Below are 23,767 nucleotides of genomic sequence, written 5' to 3' on the forward strand. Positions count from 1 at the left end.
TTATAAGATTGTAAGTTTGCAAAAACTTGAGTTTCTTGAAATTTACCACAAAAAGAATGATAAAAGAAATGCAAAATATGAAATTTATTTTTATCAAAATAATAACCCTGGTATGTACACTAAGTTAACAAAGTAAAGTTTAAGAACCATTTTAATTTGCTGCTCATGATTCTTCCAGTGTGCCCTCTTTAATGATAGCTCTTGCTAAGTTTCGTGCCAGAGCAAGCCTTAACATTTCCACCTTCATTATCTCTGCATCATCCTAGAAACAAGAAAAAAAAAAGGGGGGGGGCAAGAATTGAACAACAAGCTGAAATCAATTTTAGAAATATATTTTATAAGTTACAGCATAGCTACATGGGTCATGGTTACGTTACTTCTCATATTTAGTATGTAACTCCGTGGCGTCCTTAAAAAGATAAGCCTAAAGACTACTGAATTTTTCAGAGTTCTTCCTCCATGACTGGGAAAACAGTTCCATCTTAAATATTAATTTAGCATGATGTAATACATATTCAGGATGGAATTAAAAAGAATTTAGAACAAAACTGCTCATCCGTCTTGGAAGAAGAACCCAAAATGTATTCATTCAGAACATATCCAAAATATCACAAGCCACTTCCAGAAATGCATTAAACTTATCTAGATTAGTCCTTCTCAGTCAACTGTGGAATATTCTGCACATTTCTAGTAGACTTCAGTAATTCTCTGCCATTCCCAGAGAGCACCTGCAGCTATGTTTTATTGCTTGGTCAGAACAATGAAAAAGCATACACCCCTCCCCATTAGCATCCTGAAATGTAGGGAAGCAGTGCTGGGAGGAACTTTTGGTAACACTTTCATACCATTAGAAACAATATCTTATGCTCCTTTCCATAGGTTTCAGGGAATCAGTGAATGAAACACAACCAGGAAAAGCAGGCATTAGAATCAAACTCTGAAATGGGAAAGATTGTCCCCTTGATTCAAAGGACAAATTTTCTGTCTGATACACCACTAATTCTCATGGGTAATCTGTTCTTTAAACACACAACATACCTTTCCCCAGTTTTAGCTTTCACTAAAATGCACATTTGTAAAAGCAATTTAGTCAAGTTAACACTTGATCAAAGAAGTTACAATTAAGTTCAGTGTATCCTTATGAGTATGCATAAACATACATAAGGAAAATAGACAAAGATATTAAAACTCACAATTGAGTTGATGTTGCAGGGTTTCAATCTGGGTCAGGCACCGGGACCAGAGGTTTTGTCTTCCGAGCTTTCAGACTTATGCTGGAGCCCATCCTCAGGGAACTTCTCGGTACACTCTGGGCTGTTCCGTGTGTGGTATTTATATGATGGCTCTTGTGTGTAGCTTTTTAGATGCAGGTTGGGTTGTTGATGGCTGGCTATTAAGTCATTGGCTGTAATTTCCTTGTGCTGCCAAGCCCCTGCCTCCTAACCGTAAGTACTTGATAAGCTGGAGGTACATCAGCACTGTTGTTGATGGGTGTGTTACCATATAAATACCACACACAGGCCAGACCAGAGCACAAAGGATGGGCTCCAGTCTGAAAGCTTGAAAGACAAAACCTGTGATCCCGATGACCAACCCAGATTGGATCCTGCAACATTATCCTGGGACATGTATATTTGCCTTCATTTGTGAGTTAATGTTCTCCCCCAATGCACTGATCTCAAACAAAAACAATCACTTCTCTTAATTTTGGTGGGGCTAAATCATGCTCTGTCCTCACATCCTGAAATTGTAATGTATTAGGCCCTTAAAACAGCGTACTTAGCCAGATTACCTGGAGCTTCTCTTTTTTTGGCTCTGCTGCCATCACATCTTCTAAGCATTTCATCAATTCGTATGTCTGATCAGCAGAAAATATCACCTGCAAAAAATGGATTGTAAACTTGATTTAATGGCATTTTCTCTCTCCCACCCACCCCCCATTTAATTTTGGAAGTGGGATTTTAAATTTGATGCTCTGGCAGGTTTGAACCCTAAGCATGTATGGTTATCCTATTAACAGAGAGAATCCTGAAACAGCAATCTTTTTCATCTTTTTTGGTCTGTGTTTACAGCTTTAAGAACAGTTCAGTGTAGTATGTATGAACTTGAGGATTGTTAATACTTTTGTGGCTGCTGTAAATATGGCAAGGCAGGACCAGATGAAGATCATTACTTACGTTATTTGTCTACTCTTGAAAAAGATTTCATTGAACAATGTTGCTGGAAAAGACTCAATTGAGAAACAGGCACATACAAATTAAACTTGAATCAAATCATGAACTTCTTTTTAGAGCAGGCATCAACCCCTCTGCAGCAAGGCTAAGCTCTTCTACTTACAAGCCCCTCTTTTTGAAGGAGGAAACAATCTGAATGCAATATACACACTTCCCTCTCTCTTTAGACCAACATTCTTATGATTACTGAGACTTGCACTCTAGCATCATTACTTGACTTTTGGTAACAATATAGCACTGAAGCTGGTCAGGATCATGCAACTTCTGGCGCAACGTTGTCTTTCTTGGTTTAGATTAATACCACTGCCTAGCTGGTATCAATCAATTCATGTTGTATACAGGCAGTCCACGACTTATGACCACAATTGAGCCCAAAATTTGTTAAGTGAATTTTGCCCCATTTTACCACTTTTCTTGCCGCAGTTGTTAAGTGAATCATTGCGGTTGTTAAATTAGTAACTTTCCCACTGACTTTGCTTGTCAGTAGGTCACAAAGGGGATCACATGAACCGTAGATGCTGCAATGGCATGTGTATGAACCAGTTGCCAAGCATCTGAATTTTGATCACAATTGTGGGGATGCTGCAATGTTTGTAATATGAAAAATGCTCATATGTCACTTTTTCAGTGCTGTTGTAACTTCAAATGGTCACTAAATGAACTGCTGCAAGTTGAGGACTACCTGTACTGTATTTCAACACCAATTCCCATCAGTTAAAATATATATATATATATATATATAATCCACACAAATACCATACTTGCCTCTTTATGTTCTAGGAGAGGAAGTGCATCGGTCAACAAAGTCATCCAGAAGGAGCAAGGAGCGATACGAGCTGTCATCAGCATCAGTAGCAGTTTGGCTGCTGCAAAGAACTTCTTCTCCCCATACATGCGATGAAATTCCCGGTACTTTCCTATAAAAGATGTTAAGGCAGTCCTCTCATATTTAGAACACCCATCAATTCTCAAACTTTGATCCTACACATTTGCAAAAAAGTTGTCCTGTATTATTTGTTTTTTTGTTTCTTTGTGTAGCAATTTTATGCTACAAAATTGTTCTGGGTGGCAGCAAAAGACAGAAAAGACATTTGTAACTAAGATCCGTTTAAATCAATAGCCCAAATCCCATTCATATCAAAGAAACAAACTGATAAACCATTACTGAGTGGTGTTTAAAAGTATGCTTTGTGCTAACTAAAACAGTTTTGAAATAAGTTTAGCTTTTATTTGGAAACTAAAATATAGCTTACTAACGCAGTAGCCTTTGAAAAGGCAAGAAAAAGACATTGATATAATCAAAGTAAAATGTTTAGATCAAAGATTCTCAATCATATGGGCAACATACTTTCCCTGCCCAGCATAATATCTGAGGCTTTGAAACCCTCCAGTTCAGGAAAACAGGAGGGATATTTGTGAGCATGGTGTTTTTCAGTTTTGGAAGTTTTAAGTGGGAAGTGACAACCTTCAAAGTTTGAGCAAATGCTTCAAAAATAAAGGATTTTTCAAATTCTACTTCCACTCACTTCAGTGGCTTCACAGCATCACAGCATAAAACAGCTTCCAGTCAGGACAAAAAAAGTGACTCCCAAGCAAACAAAATGGAACCCTACTGTCAAAAAAGATGGAATCACTCACCAAGAAATGTTAGTCGATCGCTAAGCAACATGGATGGACCCAAGTTGTCAATGAGGTCCAAGTCTGAGAAAGTACCTCTTTCACAATATTCTCTCAAAAATCTAGATAACAATATGGATAAAACGGCAGGTTAGCACATACAGCCATTGGTATGTACTGTATATACTATTAATTATAAAAGTGACTTCCTTATAAGCAATGATTATAAGGATTTAGATGAGAACCATGAGAAGTTCTAATCAAGTAATCTGTTTTTATCTGCATGAAGTTACAAAACATTTCCCCAAATGTTATATAACTATAGTCAATGAGTACCAAAAAAATTGAAAAAAAATTAAAGAAACACAGCTCAAATTCCTAATTATATTTTAGGGGGAAGAAAACCCACAAGGGATTTATGTAGGTAATCTTTCATGTACCTAATCTATTTTTCTCACAGAGCGAAGAAAAGGGATTACAAGAGAATAAGGCACACAATGGTAATTGCTTCCAATGTGTATTCCCCAGTAGATACCTGCTTACCCTCTTGTAATATTTTCCTCTCTAATATATATAAATACAAACATTAATTCCCTTCTTGTTCCTAAGTCCAGGGCCAGAGTGAGTATTCCAAAGAACAGGAGTGTGAAAAAGAAGCGAAGCAGACTTTATAGGAGCAATAACATTAGCGATGCAGTTACCAGTCCCAACTAAGTGAGAATTAGCTGCAAAACATTTTAATAAAAACAGCAGCAGCAATTCTCTGAAATGTAAAATGGCTTCTCTTATACTGTATATTAAATACTACAGATCATTGATGAAAATTGACATATTAAATGACATCAACTTTTTACCTATTCTGTTTCATCATTCTACTGTTTAGAATGTACTTATAGCACAAACAATCCAACACTAACAATTGCAATATGATCCTTTATTAGGATTGCCAAATTCAAAGGAAGCATTGTCTCTAGCAATTATATTACCCTAAACCTTTAGATAGCTGTAGTAATTTGCTGTTTCTGCAACTTAATAAGAATTCTGCTTCCCCAAATCCTACCTGTCTGATATAAGGGTAGCAAAAGCAGCATCTTTGGCTCGGATGCTCCAGGATAGCGCTGAGCCAAGACGATTGTTCCGGACAGCCTTCATGGACATGATTTTACAGATGCTACGAACTGGGATGGGAAATGATGGAAGCATACTTGGTAAGTGATTCTTTAGAAATAATTACATTGAAAAAAAAGTTTTAAAGAGAGTCACCTTGTTCAGTCATTGATCTCTGTTCACAAATCCTCAGTACTTTCAGGGCTTTACGCTCTGTATCCAAGGAAATCCGTTCAATATGATGCTCTAGGTATGCTTTACCATATTCTGGACAATAGTCAAAATAGTCAACTGCAAGTTGCCATAAGCTGCAAAGATGGAACCCATAAATATTGAATTGCCTCTTCGGCACAGAGTAACTGCTTCAGCCACTAGCCTACACAACAAACACTAAAACAGTGAATCTCCTATTAGTTTTGTACATTCACTTTAGAGTTCCCCTCTACCTAACTGCTTTTAGAGAAGCCTAAGATCAGTAAGACATTTGTTGGAAAAGCCTTTTAAAATTGAGAAATTAAATCAATATAATGCATGAACATTTTGCTTAAACAATCTTATTTTTTCTCTTTTTAACTCAACAGATTAAATAAAACAGCCAGAGTCTGAGAGTAACATCTATAAATCTGAGAAAAAGGGACATATGTACAGTATATGAATATACTACTTGAGCATAGTGATTGACCTATGATAAATTTTTTGGCCCAGGGACTTTTGTGAAAAATCACTTAATATTCATATTGGTTAAAGAAATGATGAACTTCATAACACTGCTTTCCCTAAAATATTCAGAGAAGTCAGACATCAGTGTGGAAGCACTACAGACACCAGCAGCCTACCAGGCTCCTACAGAGGGGACAGAAGTAAAAAAAAAAGGCATTCTTTGTGGGAGGGTTTTGTTCTTTTGTCCAATGTTGGTATATACTGTATTTTTATTTTACTCATTCTGGGAACATGGCGAAGGTCTGGAATATGACCCACTCATTTAAGATTGCCACTTTACTCTCTTTTAACCAGCCCTAATATCAGAGAAATGAACTTTCTACAATAGGCTGGAAGTGGGAGAGTGTTTCAAATTTAACCTGTGCTGCTATGCAAGGTATTTTCCTAGGGATCACAATCTCAATGCTTCAGCTAAATAAGATTATGTCTCTCTGTACAAATGAGATTATTAGACTTAACTTACTGAATCAGAACCATTATGTTCACTTATCCCATATACTTAATGAAATTGATTGCTTTATCATTCCACCTAATTGAGAATTAGAAATGTTTATCTATTCTTTAGTATACGTGAGATTCTAATTAGCACTAAAACTAACAATCCATTTTCTTTTGGATGGTTGTTAAGGATATCAATTAGCCCTTAAGCATGAAACATTAGGAATTCAAATAAACCTGAAAATCTTCAATCAATTAATAAATAGAGAAGCTAGTAAATAAAAAGCATTTGCACATAAAATACTTCGATGTTGAAGTGATACGAAATGTTAATACTGTATATTATTTCAATTCCATTCAGCAGAGAACCTTTAGTAAATTAGAATAGAGATTAAATGTCCTTTATCTTGAAGCCATTTGGGAAAACTATCTAAATACTGCCTAGCATGCATTACAGATTTACCATATGCATCATTTAAAACAAGCAGGTGCAGATCTTCTAGATTAGACATTCTTCATTGTTCTCTTCCACTCTATTTATTAATGTATTTCCCTCACTTTTAAATCAATGGGAGAGGATGTATCACTGCCTGTTCTAAGGTTTACAAGATTCTATGCCAGTTTGGAAGTGCAAGTGGAACCAGTAGATTTAGGATATCCATGATCCCACTTTATGCACTTTTTCAGGGGACAGGTAGATACATTTTCCAGTATACATATCAGCTTTCTTTATCTGAAGTCAGAGCCCATATCCAACTTCAGAAGAGGAAATCTGATACATCGAAAGGTGCTTGTGATACTTTCCCAAAGACTAGAATTGTAGGGCTCCCACTCTTATTAAGAGCAATAACTCTTTGTAAATCATATGGTTTTTCCCTTGCCTTTTCATTACTGAAAACACAATACTGTCTATAGATGTGTGAGTGTGTACAAATATAAACAAAAACTCTTACCTATGATGGGCAAAGAGTCCCGAAGCATATTCTAACAGGAGGTATTCACGCATATTGGAACCAAAGCTAAGGAATAACATAGTATATCAATTTTCTAACTGACATATAATATTTCTGACATAATTTCCTTCAATATCAAATATTTTAAGCCCCAGTAAAAAAGAAAAATTAGAACAGAAATTAGTGGAATAATATAATCAGAAATAGAATTCTTTTCAGTTTGGTCACACATACATTAAATGAGATTCATTCAACCTCAGTCTTGCTTCTGTAAAATGGCAATAATACTGTCACTACTTCTCTTTCAGGAATTACCACAATTATGTATATGGAATCCCTTTGGACAGTTTGAAGGATACATAAATTATTCTAAAAAAGGAATTTAAAATTAAGGCAGTTTTAAAACAGAGCCTGATAATGAGCAGAAAGGGAAACTTACTAAAGATTGTGGGACTGGAGTAGATTGCAATGGTCCAAGAGGTCTGTCAGATGAGCTACAAACCACCAGTTGCTCAAGGCAATGCTGCAAGTACAAAATCACAAGGAATCTAAGACTGCAGTATAACACACGATATAAAATATATTTACATGTTCAGGAAAACAACAATCCATACTTTATTACAGCATCTTATTTGTTCACTAAATACTTTTGCCACTTTTTATTTTTAAAAGTTTTCTGGCTTTTTGGTTTGTATGCTGCTTTGTTTCAAATCATGACATCAATCATATACAAATCAAGAATTCAAAATACAAAGATGACAAAACTCACCTGCATTCTTTAATCACTTGGTGGATATCAAATTCAAAAGCTGCCAATAAGATGCTGTCTAATGGTTCCGGACTGCTTTCTCCTCCCAGAAACATGTCCAGGCTGGACTGTGGAATACACAAAGATGTAAAACACTGAAGTTGTGTCTAGCTATACTAGATATGTTCTCTCTCAGTAAAAGACCACCAAGATTTCTCAAAAATAACAAACAGATTATTTAAAATGCACACTCAACTGCCTTTTTTAATTGGAATTGGCTATTTTCAATCACTGGGAAAGTCAGAGCAGTATTAGCATTTCCCAAATCAAAGCTAGCGTATTGATACAATGTTCTGATAGTCTTGTTTTGATAAGACTAAACTTAGTTCAATACAATGGGTGTTCCATTCTAGAGGTTTTCCAGGATTTGCTACTTTGTAAATGTCATGCTACTATCAACTATCCACCTTCTCTTTGTTACATAAAAAGGCACTACTCAAGACAGGCCCTGAAAGCAGCAGCAGCATCTTTTTCCTGTACAAGGTATGATCACTTGCCTTCCTATTGGACAGCAAAAGGAGAGACGCAACCATGCTCAAATGGCAGAATATGTCACCTGGGCATAAAGATGGAGTTCCACGTGCTTCACGGTAGGATGACAATATAATAGCCGGGTCACAAGAAAGTGGTACCAGGTTGTCATTAGCTCTTTCTTTTCCAAAATAGCATTCTCATCTCCAAGTAGGATCTAAAAAAATGAACAAGAGTTCTTAAGGATTCAGTTTTGACTTTAAAAAAAGCTCCCATCAGCTCAGGGTTTTAATATATAGTATGCCAAATGTGACCTTATTAGGCTGAAAATGATCATCCATGCCTCTGTTATCTAACAGCTGAATAAATGTAATTCATGTGCTTACTAAGCATTTGTATGATAAGTAGTCCTCATTTAACAACTATTCGTTCAGTGACCATTCTAAGTTATTGCAGTGAACAAATGGCAGTTACAACTGATCCTTGAAGTTCCTGCCTTTAGCACCCCAGAATCACATGATGAAAATTTGGGTGCTTGGTAACCGCTTGGCCCACAGCTAAACTGCATACATAAAGATATTATATTCCAAATCCCATCATTAGATGACCAGATAATCTCATTCATATATATACACACACACACACACACACACACACACACGCACCTTACAAAGGTCTTCCATGTGAGAATTAGAAGCAAATGTTCCATCTTTCAGAAACCTCTCACATTCCTCATGCCAGTGCTGCCATTTCAACTCCATCTCTGTCAAAGTCTGGTTACTGCTAGGCTGCAAAGGGATACATAATAAAAAGGTTTTTGAAATCCTTATTGCAGTATTTCTCTTAATAATTTTCCATAAAAACAAACAGCTTTGGTGTTTGTTTTATTCAATGGGAGGCAGAATATTAAGAGTTTCAAGCGATTTGTGCAGAATAGAAGATAAAGTTTATCCAAGGAATGAGGTATTTAAATTGGAACTTGAAAGAATACATGATGTGATAGAAATTTCTACAGTAGAGCAGGATAACATACTGGTGACAAGTATCTATCTATCTACTTACCTACCTATCTATAGAAAATTTATTTCCTGTGTTATACATTATAGATACTATCTAGATAGTATCTATCTATAAGGTATAACTTATAGGAAATTAATTTTCACTATTTAAATGGAAATTATTTCCAAATATATTGGCTCAGGAGTATAGCTAAGCTGCAGAAATAGCATTCTTTTTTAATGCACTATCAATGATTTTGTAACATTATTTGGCTGAGGCAAGACACTTATCTTCATAGTAGTATGAAAAAAAATTGGAATTAATCCACGTGGAAAGATCTCTCCTGGAGACCTTCAACCACTCAAAACAAAAGTCCTGAAAACTGGGTAGTACAAACCTATGATCAGACTTAGAATTAAGCAAGCTTTATGTTTTTGAAAATATATTTTTATTATATCATTAAGATCTGTAATATTACAGATAAAACTGCAAACATACACTGAGAACAGGCATCTTCTTCATCAGCTCATCTAAAACTTTGCACATGTGCACTGAAGTGGGTTTGGTACTAGCTTCTTTAGAAAGTAATTGCCGGGCCTCATCCATTCTACCCTGAAGCACATAACCAGTTACCTGAAAAATATAAAAATGATTTTACACATTAATACTAACATCCACACCATGCATGTATGGTCACACTGACATATACTACCTTATAAGAGATATAAAACTGCAACTTAAGTAAAACAGGTTTAAAGTGTTCTGACAGAAATATAATGGCTCAGAGGCCATTTTTCCTATTCACCAAAAAACTAGATTGTTATTACACAGAGCTAAGCACTAGTACATTAAGCTCCATTCTAGGTCTGTATAAATTGTAAATATGAAGTTACATAAGGCAGCCTTACGGTCAGACTTTTAAACTGATTTTGATGTGAGAGTTTCTTGCAAACCACAGCTACTATTTCACATTTCTAGGTGGCTCAAACACTATAAGCTCTCTGTCATCATTGATTCAGTGTAATAAGTTGAATAAAACTTACACTTTACATTGGATTCAATTAAACAATTTTCTGAGCAAAAATGAAGCACAGCAGTCAGGCGCTACTGCTTCCTGGATGAAAACATTCCTTACCACATTCCAGAAATTTTCATGTTTTGCTGGATTCTCACTCCTCAGAACTTCACAAACCATGTTGTCTATTTCACACACATGAAGACGGACCCAATCAAGCAGGTGACATAACACCAAACCCGCTGGAAAAAATAAAGATACATGCCTATGAGCCCAAAGAACTGTCTTGAGATACTACTTTTAGAAAATATAATCCAACTTCAATATGCCTTGCGCTGGTGCACTGCAGGCAACATCAAAATGTTATTTCCTATACTGAGGATATCATATCATAGTAAAGATGTAGTTATACAGTGGATGATGTCATACTGATTTATCTGACGATTAGAATCTACAGCACCTAGAAACTAGCTGCTCAATCAGAGTGTGACAGGAAGTAGTTCAAGACAAAAGTCTCCTGGGTCGATGCAGTGCGGCTCCCGTTTCCTTACTCTCTTGCATGCTGGTGGGGGAGGGCTCCTCAGTTTGTTAGTGGCAAGGGCCAGACCCAGAAAACCAAGCCTGTGAGCTGCAACAACCTGGGTGGGCTCAGCCAAATAACAGCTCAATGCATCATGTATCCTTTTTGCTATGCATTGTAACTTTCAGTTCTCACAGTACAAATCAGAGTATTTTGTTGCAGTAGGCCAGCAACCAAAATGAAAAGCAAGCATCAGAAATTAATAATGCCTCCACCCAAGTAACAGTATGGTCTGTCATCAGCAACAACCTTTTCTTACAACTGTTGCCAAAAATTTTGTCCTTAAATAATAGAGGAAAAAGCCATTGTCTTCAATATGATAAATATGATGGCAGGGAGGTATTTCTTCCTCAGCTCAGAAAGATATTATGAAGATACCTAATTAGAAAAGCAGCGCATGAAATTCTAAGAGAATATGTGAACAATGTAAAAGTAATCTTGTTTTCATTATAATTCAACATTCACCTGGAGCAGCTTCAATAAACATGATTTCACAGAGATTCCAGATCAACTCCATTGCAGACAAAATAGAGACCTAAGGACGATAAACATCAATTTACTAGAGATTTCCATTATAAAGCTTTAACTCTTCCTAACATGAAAAATAAGAATAAAAAAAGTGAACACTGCTTAAATTGAATTTGCTGCAAATAGAGAGGATATTATTAAAGCAAGTCTTTTAGATTCTATTATCTACTAGCTGAAGAGCCATTTTGGTGTAATGGTTAAGGCACTGGGTTAGAAGACTGTACATTCTAGCCCTCTTTAGGCACAAAACCTCAGGCGAGTCACCCACTCAGCTCCAGAAAAGAGACAATGGGAAATTACTTCCATAATATTGCCAAGAAAACTGCAGTGACTAGTCAACAGTGACACAAAGGCACACCCCTCCAAAAACAACAGCAGGCTCAGAATGTTCAAGCTCAACGTTTAAACTTTTCAGACTGATGAGTATGAACTTCTATGTATTTATATTTTTCCATAACCTGGAGCAGAAAAGAGGGATTATCTTATTTGGAAGTGGTTTAGAAATTCAGCATTAAGCAAAATTCCCATCTCCTTCACATAAGAAATTGAATCGGCTGAGAGCATACAAATCTATGAATCTTTGAAAACGGCACCTACCATACTGTAATGGTAAAACCATAATAATAGAATATGACATCAATTTTTCCCATAGCATATTCTTTGTTTCCAAAACTTTTTGAACAAAACTTTTAAGACCAGAAAATGTTTTAAATAAAACATTTATTCTCTTAGTTGTAGGAATAACACCTGTTCTTTTGGGTGCAGTTAAGTTTAGAGTTAAAATCAATGGAAGAAACACATCTATAAGAAAAACAGCTGCTTTTCCAAATGAAAGTAACTTTCAGGAATAAGAATAGGAGCAGTATGAAAGGATTATGTAGCCTTTTACTTCACTGCCATCACTCCAATATCACCTGCAAGAAGCATATTCATTCCCACAGGACAGCAGAAACATTTTGAAAAGAGTAAACACAGGTTGGCAAATACATGCACAAACACAAGTGGGCAAATAATCTGGAGACAGAATTCAGAAAAATGACAATTTGGGTAATAATTAAGCCTTTAACATGTTTTACTACTTCTCCATTATCTTTGTAATATAAACACAATTGACTAGCTATCCAAAGTTATATTAGCATTTATAGTTAGATCCTGGACATTCAATTTTCAAAATTGGTTGATGATATTATAAAAGACACATCAGTGGAATCTATAGATATGCAGAACAAAAGGACTAAATATTGTTGGACAAAATAAAAGAGATGATATAAATTTAGAACTACAACTAAGAAGTAAAGAAGTAGACACATTGCTGAACAAGCACAATTTAATTCTAAGTAGATTGTGGCATTGTGCCTGCTACTATAGATAGCAAATACTTTACCAGATTCTAAAATAAATGTAATGGTTTGCATTGAAACTAAAATAATGGAAAATACTAGTAATAAATTATTCTCCAACACCCTATCAAAATAAAAATATGCACGTTACCTGAGTGCTGTAGTGCACATGCATTGCAGAATCCCGTGCAGATACTAAATCAAAGAAAAATACAGAAATCAATATTTATACATTGTTATTATTCAGCTTCACCAAACCACAACCATTGTTTATTTCAGGTCTTATAATACATTGGAGAAAGATTTGTACATTGTTCATTTTCCATTTTTACTAGTTACATTCAAAACACTGTAACTTTTCTTTAGAGGTCCAAGTAATTATTATAGGAAATACATAAATCTTAGTGGGTTGGTTGACTGTTCATTTTTGGAACCAAATCTACAGCCAAATTTCACAAGCAGTTTGCAAGTATCTGTTCAGACTATGAATCATTCTGATTTGTTTTAAAACAGTCTGTTGTAGACTCAGTTCCAGAAGCTTCTGTTTAATAAAAAGTAGAAAACTTACTAGCCATCTGATGTGAATCTTCCATGCAGGCTCTTATAACCGATCGATAGCTTTTGCTTACTCCAACCAATCTATCCAAAAAAGGAGAATAGTTTGATTTTGTTTTAAGCATCATGTCAACAAGTGCCAGGTTCTTTAGTAAAAATAAGCGATAATATCAGATCCCAATAGCCTCCAGACACTGGGACAGGATATCATGGCATCATTCAAATGGTTTGGGTGGGTGTCAGTTGCTACAACTGTACAGGTAGTCCTCAATGTATTCTGTTGCAATGATGTTGAACAAATGGTGGTTACAACCTGTCCTGAGAGTTCCAGCCTCCACAGCATCAATATGATAGCAATCTGAGTGCTTTGCAATCCACTTGTGCTTACAACTGATTGTAATACCCCACAATTATGTGATCACCATTTGCAAACTTCTCTGCCAGCTTCCCCAGAAACTCAATAAGGAAAAGTTGCAAGTCACTGGAGTATGTCTCCCTCATTCACACACCCTCCTCAGACCCTTAGAACTTTTGCTGCACCGGCCATACGCACACCATCTCAAATGATCACTCTGCCTTCCTTGCACATCTCCATGGACCCTCCCTTGTACCCTTGAGCACCCTCGCTGAGCTTTGCATCTATCCGACACCCTTTGCACCCTCACTGACCCATGTCATGCCTACTTCCCTTGTGCACTCATGCACCATGAGCCTCCTCCCCAACAGTTGCTGTGCCTCTCACACACTCTTCCCAAGCCTTGCCTCCAGAGGTGGTATTCAGCCGGTTCGGACCGGCTCTGGCATACCGGTAGTGGAAATTTTGAGTAGTTCGGAGAACTGGCAAATACCATCTCTGGCTGGCCCCTCCCACCCACCCCCGCCGTTACCTCTCCTATATTCCCTTGTTTTTTAGCTCAGCTGATTTGCGCGGCAGAGCAGATTACTGCACTCCAGCTGAACTAAAAAAACAGGTCAGCTCACCAGCGTTGACAGAGGTCGGTCTTTGAGTCCTGCGCGCATGCTTAGAACTGTGCATAGCACCGGTAGGGAAAAAAATTGAAAACCCACCACTGCTTGCCTCCCTTATACTCTGGTGTACCTTGCATTTTCCACATCCTCTTCCCAATTCTTGCCCGCCTCTTTCATGTCCTGGCTCTTGCTGCATCACCCTCACCCTCATACACCTACTCACCCTTCCTTGTACACCATCCCTAATTGGTGCTCACCTGTCTTGCTTCACAGAGCCATAGCACCCTCCTACACCTTGCAGCAGCCTCTTAAATGCCTGCTGGCCTACTTGCAAACCATTTGGGCCTTGCAACTTTCTGCTAGCTCCCACAGTGATTTGGTTGTGGGAAGTTGGCAGGAAGTTGCTTTGCCTAATGAGAGTAGGATTCAGTTACGCTTTATGACCACACTGCTTAGCAATGTAAATTCCAGTCCTAATTGCTCAAAGGCTATCTATATTCTGAAACATTATATGAATGTTTCAATTTTATGCTAGCGAATAATTACATTGAGTAGGACTTAAATGTTTCTGAACTCTTTTGAATTTTCAATATTTCTGCAAAAATATGACTTAAAAATGTGTTCTGAATTAAAGTCCTCCAAGTCAACTGGCAGGAATGATCTAGAGCAGCTGAGTCAAACTCGTGTCATGGCAGCATTACATGACTTATCGGGACTTTTTCCCCCTTCACTAAGCCGGTCAGGGGACACCCCTCATCTACAGTTATTGGAAACATATTGCTGCCTAAGAGGGGCATACCAGTTCCTGGAAGGAAAGCTTCACGTATTTTTGCCACGCACAAATATATAGCTTTGGATTATTTTCCTCAATGAATGAACAAGTATGTTTTTGACTCATTTAACTGGATTTGTTTTATCTAATTTTAGGATTTGGGTAGAGAAATAGATCAACCTTTAGGTCACTCTGAATGATGGAGAAATATTGAAAATTCAAAAGTATTCCCAAACTCTTAACCAACTCTATGCACCAAAATACAGAAAGCACTGCAGAAGACTTTTTAAAACTCAACAATACTTTAGATAATTACTGTGCAGTTCTTGACTTTCCAGCCTTTTCTTTCTCATTCTTCTGGAGTCCAACAAAGATCCCGTGTGATTCATTGAAAAGCTTCCGCAAAGTCTGAGAATAAACATCTTGATCTTTGCGTACCACATAGACAAAAGGACAACCTGGAGTCTTCTCTATAGCCTCTGAAACAAATGATGTATAAGTTTCTATTTTAATTGTACAGTAAATACTATTATTTAAAATTGGAATTCTAAATATATTGCAAATGGATATATGTCAAAGCCAAATTTGAGGAATATAATACATAGAGTTGGTATCCTCATTGTTGGCTGTTAAAGGGACAGTAATTCTATAGGGCCTTTAGGGAATAGTCATAGTTACATTCACAGTTTCATATCTATGTTCTTATTGTTATTTATATTTTTTGTGTTTTTATATACTGTATTGTAAATCACCAAAATCGTGAATATATCATGGCATATTCAAAATATTTATATAACCAAATAAAATAAACATGTAACTTTAATTATTAACAATATTCTATAAAGCTCATATTACAATAACTTTACAATATATTCCATAGGAGAAACAAATAATCAAAGGTTTTAAAGCCTACTATTACATCATGTAGGACTTTCTAATAAAATCTGTGTAGTGCAAAATGAAAATTATGATCTAACATAAACAATGATCCTTACAATCAGTTCATAACACAATAATAAATTTGGGGATTACTAATAATGGAAGACTATCTATTTTTATGTCTTCCCTTTCTTTCTAATTTTACTTTTTAAAAAACCTCTCTTCTATGCCCCGAATGCTTTTGTATCTTCCAATCAGAAATAGTCAAAAATTAGAGACAGCACTAGTGGCAGCAAAATGGTGGTCTATGCCTCAGAATAGTCCAACACTGACCCTTTAACTGTCTATGGTAATATGGAGGCATGCTTGATGAGGAAGCAACCCTCCACTTCCATCAGGAACTGCTTTGGTTTTTTATGTTTTGTCAATTGTGGGCATAATAGAGGAATTTCTTGGAAAGAGAAAGTCCAAGAGAACGCATACAACTATGGATAGCTTTTGAAGCAGTCAAATGAACCTTGCAAAGGGTATCATTGTTTTAGTATATTAAAGAGAGAAGTTTTAAGGTGCCTTGCAAATACCACATTCAAAAATTTTATGTAGTCCTAGAAAGATGTGGTTAAGAGAGTTATGAAATTGTCGTTAATTGCATCTCCAGTAACCAAACTTAAGCTAATTTCATTACTTCATATACACGATTAAGCAAGTCAAGCTCCCATATTCTCAGATGGCTTAATATACGAATAATACCTTTAAAATTGCGATCTTCATTGTTACATCTTCCCAAGATACACCAGACCACACTTTTATTGATTAATATTACTACTAATTTATATGCTATCCAACTCCCAGGGATTCTGAGTAGTTTATAAATTGTTAAAGATATTTAAAAGTAAGTAATAATACAATTTTTTTTAAAAAGAACAAAGACAGCAGAAACAATCTGAATGGAAATAAGAAAAAGTAAGAAAAGGGGCATCATTAATACAAATACCATGTAAGCACTAAAATTTTAAATTTATTTTTAGTAAACTTTTTGCTTCATATGTTTTAACAATCACTTGTGTGATAAGGTTCCCATTTTATTTTTCTAATATTTATTTCCTTTTACAGACAGAATGGTTAGGGTTAGAGAAAACGTTAAAAAAAGGAATGTAGTTAGCAAAAGAAAGGATAAAAAGAGGTCACTGAAAACCATTTGCTCAAAGCTGAGAAAACTGGAGCTTCAATTCAAACTAGTTCCAACAGCTAATCTACTCCAACATCTTGATTTAGTTTATTCATATTATGAGCATATTAAACAAACAAAACAACTGCATTTAATAAAAGATGTTGCCAACCTGTTGGCCTAAACAAGGTTTCGCACACCAACATCTCTGTGGGTCCCCATGTAAAGCATAACTGTTTCTGGTCAGAGTTCACTCCTGGAATAAGCTGTTTAATAGAAAGAAAATAAAGAATTGGACAATCATGTTGATATTAATGCAATCAAAAGCTATTTAAATCATCAAACACTTTAAAAGCAATAACTACAGCTGAAAGTATCGCTATATACATTGCTGTAACCGAAAGGAACATGTACAGATGATCTGTCATCCATGATATCCAAGACAAGCTACAGTATAGCTATATATGGTAAGCATACAGGGTTCTGTTAGGTTATGATCCATGAGATCACTTAGCAGCCCCAATGTGAAGTGTTGGGATCAGAGTCAAAGTGATCACACAGCATCTCGCTTATCAGCCATGTCACTCAATGGGGGAGACTCTGGTCCCAATTATGGTCATTAAGCAAGGACTACCTGTAACCCATTTCAGAAGAACATTCCGTAACTTGAGTAAAGCTGTGTCAAGGAATTTCATCCAGATATCGGGACAGCTAAACTATCCTGACATGCACAAACTGCAAACATTAGGACAAAATCTTTTATGTCTGTATCTACACATAAGAAATCTGATGACAATGCAATACATCATTAACAGTATATCTAAAGTTTTTTTTTTATCAATTCCACACAGAATGAACCACATTTGTGTTTATCCACAGCTTAAAGAGTTGCTACTTAGGTATTAAGTCAGCTTTCTGTGTAAAACTAAAACCTTGGTTAGACAGCCGGTCACTCAAAAGTTTTTATTCATTTTTATTCCATCCCACCTTTATTTTCTTGAAGTTTAACAGTAACACCATGATATAGGAGTTGCAACAGAACAGTCTCTTTACATAGGCACCCATACATTGCATAACAGAAACAATTCATATAGTTAAAAACTGCTTACACCTAATATTCCATATGTGAAATACTGAATAAATCTTTACAATGCAATTTTTTGATAGGACATTGACATCTTCTTTCTGGTTCCCATAAGGTTCTCTATTATCAGCTTTGCTTTTCCAAAAAGTTTTGTTCAGCAGCCGGTCCTGCCTGGCATTGCTTAATTACGGCATCTCCTACGGTAGGATTGTCCATCCACGACTGCGTCAAAAGCAACAATACCAATAAGCAGGCTTTCGATTCCTTCCGCGATGGCCATGCAGTGGCTTTCCCTCCCTAACGGGGAAACCGCCACAAGCGAAGCTTTCCCTTCCGATGGTGGAGGTCGCCTTCCTGCCGTCTCTTAATTCTTCCCTCAGTGCTCCTCTACGACGGTTCCCCGAGTGCCATGCGCCCGGTCCCGGGCACAGAAGGGCCCCCCTGAAACTCACCGTGACCGACGGCTCCACGTCCAACTCCTCCATGCCGTCCAGCGGGGAAAGGCCGCGCTCCGACCTCCCTCGATTTCTTCTTGTCCTCCGCGCCTCGGCGGCGGCGCTCTCAGCCAATCACCGGCCGATGCAGGTGCCGCGCGCGCGCGCCCGAGCCGAAGGACCCCATTTTCCCTTTATCCGACGCTAGAGATAGGAAAAGCAGAATAGCACAGTTCAGTTGTATTGCGTCACTTTCGATTCCTGCGGAAAAAAAAACAGCAGCAAGAAACAGAAACTATAACTTCTCCCATCTTCCTCTCTCAGATCCATGACATCCGCTGTACGCTTGTGAAAAGCGGAGCTCAGTCTCAAAGGACACTGTTACCACGAATCAACTTTCTAACGCAGAGGATTCGTTTTCCGTTCCATCCCCTTTAATCTCCTTCAACCTACTGTTGTAAGGCTTTGAAAATGCCTTTCTTCAAGGCATCCCACAACATGAGATTGAGAAGAAAAAGGATATTATATTAAACTATTTTCAAAGATTATATAAAAAAGAAGAAATCAATGAGGATAAAATAAGAACTTATCTGGAGAATACGAATGATAAAACAATAGGGGAAGGAGACAAAGAATTACTAAATAAGGATATTACATGGTCTGAGTTAAAATCTGCAATGGAAAATCAATGTAATAATAAATCCCCTGGTCCAGATGGGATTCCAGTAGAATTGTATAAAGCCACAATAGATTTAGTAGGGCCTCTGATGCTGGAAGTGTTTAACGAAGTACTTTTGGCTGCCAAAATGCCAGACTCATGGAGGGAGGCGTTGATTGCGTTAATTCCGAAGGAGGATGTGGATGCCAGATATATCAACAATTATAGACCAATCTCACTTTTAAACGCCGATTATAAATTATTTACCTCAATTATAGCGAATAGAGTAAAACAAGTTTTAAATTTATACATTCATGAAGACCAAAATGGTTTCCTTCCATTCCGCCAAATTAAAAACAATTTAAGAACCGTTATTGACGTCTTAGAATATTATGAAGCTCATCCAGAGAAAAACAATTTACACTCATGTTTCTAGATGCGGAGAAAGCATTCGATAACTTACATTGGCACTTTTTAATACAAAAAATCTATAACATGAATCTGGGCACTAAATTCGAGAATATTATCACAACAATTTACAATACCCAACAAGCCAATATACTAATTAATGGTGAACAAACAGGCCCACTAAGCATTGAAAAGGGCGTTAGACAGGGTTGCCCTCTCTCACCCCTCTTATTTATATTTGCTTTAGAATCATTGTTAACGTGGATAAGACAAAATTCTGAAATCCAAGGAGTTAGGGTCAAAGCAGAGGAATATAAATTACAGGCGTTTGCAGACGATATGGTTTTCTTCCTAGAGGATCCCATGGAAAAAGGACATAATCTAATAAAAGAACTAGAACAATACGGCTCAGTAGCAGGATTAAAGATTAACAGAAATAAGACGAAATTACTGACTAAAAATCTAACAGAGAACCAGAGGAAAGAATTAGAAAAAACCATGGGGATACAGGCAACAAAAAGGTCAAATATTTAGGCATATGGTTAACACCACATAGTAAATCACTCAAAGAGAATAATTATGATAAACTGTTACAGCAAATTAAGAAAGATTTAGAATCTTGGAATAAGTTGCAGCTTTCTCTACTGGGCAGGATTGCCACAATCAAAATGAACATCTTACCAAAACTCCTTTACTTATTCCAGACAATCCCAATAAAATTACCAAAAAATTTTTTTTGATGATATAAATAAGGTAACTCTTAAATTTATTTGGCAAGGGAAAAAGCTAGAATCAGTATTAAGGCCTTACAAGATGCAAAAAGTAGAGGTGGGCTAGCGCTTCCAAACCAGGAATTATATTATTGGGCAGCCAACTTATTATGGTTAAAAGACTGGGTCAATTTACGGAACAAAAGAACTCTAGTCTTGGAAGGGCACGACCTTCAGAGAGGATGGCACGCATTTCTATGGGATGTGGGGAAAACTAAACAGGCGTACTTTCATAGACATCTTATTAGAGATTCACTATTAACTAATTGGAAAAAAATATGTAAAAAACATTATTTAAAAATTCGATTTGGCTTTCAACAATGGAGGCAATGGTTCATCCCAACAATTTGGATATAACAAAAACGACTAAATATAAAGATTTATTAGACCTTTTAGGGAAATTAAGAACTCGACAGGACTTACAGGAACAGGGATTTAAAATTGATCAGTGGTTATATATACAAATCCATAGTAGATACAAACAAGATATCAAAGAGTTTGGAATCTATAGCAAATTACAACACTTAGATAAAATCTTATTAGGATCAAATAAAAAGAATATCTCTAAATTTTATAAATATTTATTGGAGGTAGAATTAGAGCAAGAGATAGTGAAAGGGAACATGATAATGTGGAGTAGGAATATTGGAAGAAGCATTACATTAACAGAATGGGAAAAGATCTGGAATAGAATCATTAAGATTACGAAATCTGCGGCGTACAAAGAAAATATGTATAAAATGTTATATAGATGGCACTTATCCCCTTCGAGGTTAGCGAAAATGAACCCAAACTCTAGTCCAAAATGTTGGAAATGTAAAAACATAGAGGGAACCTACTTTCATATGTGGTGGACCTGTAAAGAAGCCCAGAAATACTGGCAAAAATTAGAAAATGGCTGGAGGAGATAACCAAAGAACAAATCGAATACAAACCAGAGTTCTTCCTACTAGGGATCTCTGATAAACATTTTCCTAAAAAGACGAAATATATAATAATTCATATTCTAACTGCGCCAGATTAGCATTTGCCCAGTGCTGGAAATCATCCTGTTTACCTACAGATCAATTGGTCATTCAGAAAATATGTGACTGCGCAGAAATGGACAATTTAACCATAGCTCTTAAAAATAAAGAGTCTTCAGCATTTGATAATAATTGGAATGCGTGGTATAATTGGTTATATCAGAGATAAACTGTTCAAGGAATAATGGGTAATTTAAGCATAAATAGTAATAAGATGTGTATATTTAAAGTAAGGTAGGAGAATTGGATCTTGCAGACTGTCAAAAAGAATATCTGTTTGGTTTTAACGTATTTTCTTTTTTCTTCCGTCTCTTTGTTTTTTTCTCTTTTATACTTCTTTTTCTCCTTTCTCGGTGGCAAGACCGAGCGTTTTTTCTTTTTCTTTTCTCTCTCTTTCTCTTCTTTCTTTCTTTTTTTTTCTCTCTGTTGCATATGTAATGTTGTTATGTTATTTTTAATTGTAAATTGTTGGGTATATGGATACACCAACTGGTTTGGGTGAATGAATATATAAAACCTAGGTTTAAGTGTTTGCAGCTTTAAGCTCAAAACTGCAATGTCATTGGATAATTATGGGTGCAGTTGTAAGCTGCAATAAGAGGCAGTGAGAGAGACGTAACACTTTCTTGGTTTCTGATCCTGTTTTCGAGTTCCTGTCCTGATTCCTGGTTCCTGGTGTTACTAGTCTCTGGTCTATCTGCTGTTTTTGCCTACTACTGCTTTACTCCTGTATGAGATGTCTACTGTGCAAGATACTTCTCTCTACTGAACAAAAGGACTGTGTTTATTTGGTGAGCTGTTCATACTCAGCATTGTCTTTGAGAGAGAGTTATCAGAAGAAGAAGATTTACAAGCAGATAAAGACATTGTATTTACTGTTTATAGACTAGGTAACTGGATGGATATACTGGATACTGACATATGGACTGAATGACTATTCTTAATCTCTGTGTGAATTAAATATCTATTTAAAACCACAAACAGTGTTTTTGTCTCTAGTGTGTGTATACTCTTGGGCCCAGCCTCTCTCTCTCATTTGGCTGTCTGGTTAGACTACTGCTGTGCACTCTGCTCGGGGGTTTATCCCCAAACACTAACAAAATTCAATAAAATTTATAAAAAAAGAAAAGAAAATGCCTTTCTTCTGAGGATTCGGTTTTCCTGCTGGGAGAGCTCTGGTGCAAGGATACAGACAACTGCTTGAAAGTTGGATCTTTTTATTTTTCAGGAACGCGAGAGATAGCAAGAAGTCTGCGTTCCTGGGGCTAGCTAGCTTTGTATGATAAGCCCCTGATTTTTATACTTTTTTTCCTCCTTTTGTGTGTGAGTGCTTGTGTTTGTATTTCTTAATGTTTTAAATCCTGTCAGAGGTTGTCTTCATTTCCGCCGGAGTGGTTTGATTGGATTATCAGTTTCGTCCTAATGTTTTCTTATATTTGTTTTGTGGCAATCTCCTGTCTGTCTCCTTTGCAATATATTTTGTGTCTTTTGTCTGTTTGTTTTGCTGATTTGGCATGTTTTCTTGTTTCCCTAGTTTTCTTAATTATTTGGGCTTTTGTCTAAGGGGCTTCTTTAATACCTTTTCCTATGCAAGTTTATTTTATGTCTGGCTTGATGCTCCCTTTGGGCTTTTCCTGCTTGGGTGACACCACTGTCCTCGTGAAGTTTCCTTTCCACACTACAATGAATAATAGTTCATCTAAATTACCTTCTCACAACCCAAAGCTAATACTTGCTTGCAAGAAGACATTTGAAATCTCTCTCTTTCTCTCTCCCACATTTTTCATAGGCTGGAAGAGTTTACCGCAGGAGTTTCTTTGCTTTCAAGTTAATTAATTGAGCCACTTTGTCCCATCCCAGCAATGTCGGAATCCTAGGATTGTTTTCTGTGCGACTGACACTTCCACCCGAGCTTCAATACAAATGTATTATTATGTACAAGTGAGCCCATCGTTCACGTTTCTTTCCCCGCCTTTGTGGATATCAGAGTGCCTGACGGGTTATGTGAAGCTACCGGTACCGCGCTCAATGTCAATTTCTTGCGGTGATTCTCAGTGCCTCTTTCATAAAAAGTTTGTGCTTGATAGGATTCGGATTTAGATCGAGGCGCGGAACTACGCATGGGAGACTGGCGCTCCATTGCACATCGAGGGTAAAGGCTTTTATTCCCTAAGTTAAATTGACTTAGTGGCAAACTGTGGGGTGTTGATGCTGCACCATTGCGAGTGGGTTTTC

General features: G+C 36.7%; 1 protein-coding gene and 1 long non-coding RNA gene across 2 annotated transcripts; one reads left to right on the forward strand and one right to left on the reverse strand.

Annotated features, from left to right (window-relative positions):
• Positions 1–69: 69 nt before the first annotated feature.
• On the reverse strand, positions 70–18,855 carry NUP85 (nucleoporin 85). The gene is made up of 19 exons (XM_026701969.2): positions 18,690–18,855; positions 17,326–17,419; positions 15,423–15,585; positions 13,379–13,449; positions 12,962–13,005; positions 11,408–11,477; positions 10,483–10,604; positions 9,846–9,980; positions 9,014–9,136; positions 8,434–8,565; positions 7,839–7,945; positions 7,509–7,592; positions 7,070–7,135; positions 5,115–5,266; positions 4,912–5,029; positions 3,873–3,973; positions 3,000–3,151; positions 1,793–1,879; positions 70–262 (listed from the first exon to the last, which is right to left on the reverse strand). The coding sequence occupies exons 1-19, from the start codon at positions 18,720–18,722 to the stop codon at positions 164–166; spliced, it is 1,953 nt and encodes a 650-aa protein (XP_026557754.1). The 5' UTR covers positions 18,723–18,855; the 3' UTR covers positions 70–163.
• LOC148127002 (uncharacterized) lies at positions 3,004–8,735 on the forward strand. The gene is made up of 3 exons (XR_015741806.1): positions 3,004–3,143; positions 4,926–5,059; positions 7,378–8,735. It is a non-coding gene; the product is annotated as an uncharacterized LOC148127002 (long non-coding RNA).
• Positions 18,856–23,767: the final 4,912 nt, after the last annotated feature.

Source organism: Pseudonaja textilis, chromosome 2 (genome assembly GCF_049901715.1).
Source record: "Pseudonaja textilis isolate UNSWEBS1 chromosome 2, rPseTex1.2, whole genome shotgun sequence".
Classification (NCBI taxonomy): domain Eukaryota; kingdom Metazoa; phylum Chordata; class Lepidosauria; order Squamata; family Elapidae; genus Pseudonaja; species Pseudonaja textilis.